This window comes from Monoraphidium neglectum, assembly GCF_000611645.1.
Source record: "Monoraphidium neglectum strain SAG 48.87 unplaced genomic scaffold scaffold00385, whole genome shotgun sequence".
NCBI classification, from domain to species: Eukaryota; Viridiplantae; Chlorophyta; class Chlorophyceae; order Sphaeropleales; family Selenastraceae; genus Monoraphidium; species Monoraphidium neglectum.
The window spans coordinates 156-3,255 of NW_014013243.1; the positions used below are offsets into that span (position 1 = coordinate 156).

The 3,100-nt window shown below is 70.6% G+C and overlaps 1 protein-coding gene across 1 annotated transcript in view; it reads right to left on the reverse strand.

The window, feature by feature from the left end:
* Positions 1–237: 237 nt before the first annotated feature.
* The window catches only part of MNEG_3152 (hypothetical protein), a gene marked incomplete at both ends in the record, with an annotated part of 4,531 nt that continues 1,668 nt past the window's right edge, over positions 238–3,100 (reverse strand). Inside the window, 5 exons of the mRNA XM_014048364.1 lie at positions 238–580; positions 936–1,096; positions 1,387–1,497; positions 1,827–1,857; positions 1,987–2,268. Coding sequence (XP_013903818.1) covers positions 238–580; positions 936–1,096; positions 1,387–1,497; positions 1,827–1,857; positions 1,987–2,268 — 928 coding nt within the window. The remainder of the gene's footprint in view (positions 581–935; positions 1,097–1,386; positions 1,498–1,826; positions 1,858–1,986; positions 2,269–3,100) is intronic.

Below are 3,100 nucleotides of genomic sequence, written 5' to 3' on the forward strand. Positions count from 1 at the left end.
TGCACCGCAGCACCTTGTCCCACCGCCAGTAAACCTGCGCGCGCGATGACGTCAGCATGACGAGTGGTGACGTAAGCGCCGGGGCCGAGAAGAGGGGCGGAGGCGGAGGCAGGGCGGCGGGGCCGCGGCGCCAGCAGAGGCGGCGAGCGGTAGGGCGTGATGGATTTGGGGGGTCGACTGTCGCCTCGCTGGGCCCAGGAGCGTGCTGCGGGGGCGCAAGCGGGCACGCACGTGCAGCTAGGGCCGGCCCCGCCTCCCGAGCGCAGAGCAGCGGCCCACCCCTGCAGGCCGTCCACAGCAGGGTCTCCTCTTGCACCTGCCGCCCACCTGCTTTGCTCTCAAGCCCATCCTCTGGCCGATCAGCCGCCACCTCGGCCCGACTGCCTCCACCAACCGCCGCAGCTCATCGTCCATCTGAGGGGTGAACACAGGCGCCGCCGCCGCCGCGGCCGCCGCGGCCGCCGCGCCGCCGAGCTGCGTGGCGAAGAAGCGCAGGCAGGCGCTGGCGGGGCGGCCGGTGCCGAGGGCCGCGGCAATCGCCTCCCACTGGCCGTTGCGGCCGTGCTGCTGCACGAGTTGCCTGTGCATGGGGAGGAGGGCAGGGCGGAGCAGACCGTGGGGGTTGGGGGTGGTGGGGTCTGGAAATTGGGTGGCTTGCATCCATGCAAGTGTGACAATTGTCACGGCTTGAGGGCAGGGGCCCAAGGCGCTGGCACAGGAGGCATCCGGACGGTGGGGCGCAGGCACGCCCCCTGCGGCCGCTGACGCGTGTGGCTGGTGATGAGTGGCTTGATGAGCCACAACATATTTAACTCCGCCGAGCCCGCCACCTTGCTGAGTGACACTCCCAGGATCAGGCACTATCCTCCCCCCGTCCAAGTGCACCTCCCCCCCATGATCCGCCCAGGCCCCCTCGTCGCCCCGCGGCCGCGCACATGAGCAGCTGCCTCTCCTGCGGGCCCCAGGGCCGCGTCGCGCCCTCACTCCGCGCCGCCAACCAATGCTCCTTGCACTCCGGCCCCGTGCGGCCGCGGCCGACCGCCACGGCTACGGCCCTCCACTCGTGGGGCGTCAGCTCTGCCGCCGCCTGCTGGATCTGCGCGGCGCAGGGGGGGTGTGGGGGGCGTGTGGGAGCGTGGGCACGCCGATGCTTTGCCTGCGGTTTGGGCCATTTCTTTCCAAGGAGGGAGAAAGGGGATGCATGGTGGATGAGGAGGGGGGGGGGGGCGACAAGCATGCAAGGGCGGAGCCGACCGATACAGGCCCCAGAGGAGGTGCCTGCGCCACACGCTTGAAGCGCGCCCAGCCTGCCCTTTGCCGCCCCCCAGTGCGCCGCGCCCGCTTCGCTGCCGGGCCAAGTTTGTGGGAGAGAAAAAAGCGGGGGACGCGGGCGCTCGCCTCGCGGGACGAGGCGTCGAGCTGGGCGAGCGCCTGCGTTTTTGCCTTGAACTCCTCCAGCCCCGCCGCCAGCTGGCTGTCTGGGCGCCGCTCCAGGGCCTGCGAATTCGCGGCGCGGGCGGTGGTAGGCGCAGGTGTCGCGGCCGCGGAGGAGGGGGGGGTTGTTGCTGCGCATGCTGAGGGCGCGCCGCAGCGAACGCGGCGGCATGCGACAGGGGCGACTTACAACACCCGTACCAGCCAGCTTGCCCTGCGACAATCCGAACACCCTAGGCCATCTATCCCAAAGCAGCGACGCCGTATTGCACACAACTCCATAATTGGGTAGATATAAACACACACTAACCTCCAGTTCTCTCTTGAACAGGACGGCCCCTGCCATGCGCCGCACAGCCGCATCTAGTGTTGCTGATTCGTGATCCCCCCACCTGCACGCAGGCATGTGTGGTGCGGATGCGCCTGCGCGTGTGTCCATGGCGCGTGCGCACGGCGCGCACTAGTGCTGCGCCTCACATGCATGCACGTCCCGATATGCGCAAGTAAGTAAGCACGAGGAAGCTGCCGCACAGCCACGTGGCGAGCCCCCACCTGCCCAGCTGGCCGTCCAGCATCTTCTGCAGGAAGGGCAGCTTCTCCGCGACTTCCCGCGCCTCCGAGTTGGGCGGCAGGAAGCGCAGCGCAAACGCGCCCATCTGCAGGCCCGGGTCCCCGGCCGGCACCGCCTCGCCCGCGCCCTCCGCGCCGCTCGCGCCCGGCTCAGAGAGCACCGGGGCGGGGCCGGGCGCGGGCGCGGGCGCGGCCGTGCCGCCGGTGTTGAAGGTGCCGACCCAGTGGCGCGACCGCAGCGGGTTTGGGGCGCCGGTGTGGCCCCTGAGGCGTTCGTGGGGTTGCAGCAGGCTGCGCTTGAGCAGGCTGGCTGCTCGGGGGGGGGGGGCATGGGTTTGCGGGAGGCAGGGCGGGGGTCAGGGAGCAGCGAGATTACGGCTCGGTGGGTGTGGCAAGCACGCGTCAATTCAGGTTGCCAGTACAGGTCAGATCCTCCACCGAAAGGAGCCGTGAAAGCGTGTAAGCACAAGCAGGGCGGACCACCGCAGCGGCCCCAAGCGCAAGCAGCGCGCCCACCGGCCCTGGCTCGCCCATGCAGCGCCCCGAGGCGCCCCTGCCCCCACCCATCCGCCCGCCATCCGTCCACCCGCCGACCTGTCCGCGCTGACGACGAGTAAAGCGCCGCGTAGCGCCGCCTGCACGCCTGCCAGTCGTCCCGCACGCGCAGCTGCTGCTGCCAGTTGGCCTCGACGGCGCCATCCACTGCGCCCAACAGGCGCCGCAGGCTCGACTGAAGGTGCCTGGCGGGCCGATAACGGGTGAGTGGCGCGGGCCAGGCAGAGGTGAGAAAAGGCGGGAAAGGCAAGTGCGAGCAGACCGGTGCAAGAAGGCGGCCCTGTGTAACTCAAATCTGCGGTCCGGGCCGGGGATAGCGATGGCCATCCCCTATGACCATCACAACAGGAGGTGCGCGAGGGCCCCGCGTGCGGGGCCGCCGGAGAGGGGTACGAGGGGGAGGGGGGCTCGGGGGGCGCTCTGCGCGCGGGGGGCGGAAAAAACCCGCCCCGCACCTGTTTTTGTGCAGGGCAGCCTCTATGGCCTCGAGCCGCTGCTCGGGCGAAGGCACCGGCAGGAGCCGCTCGAGCGGCGCGCCGCC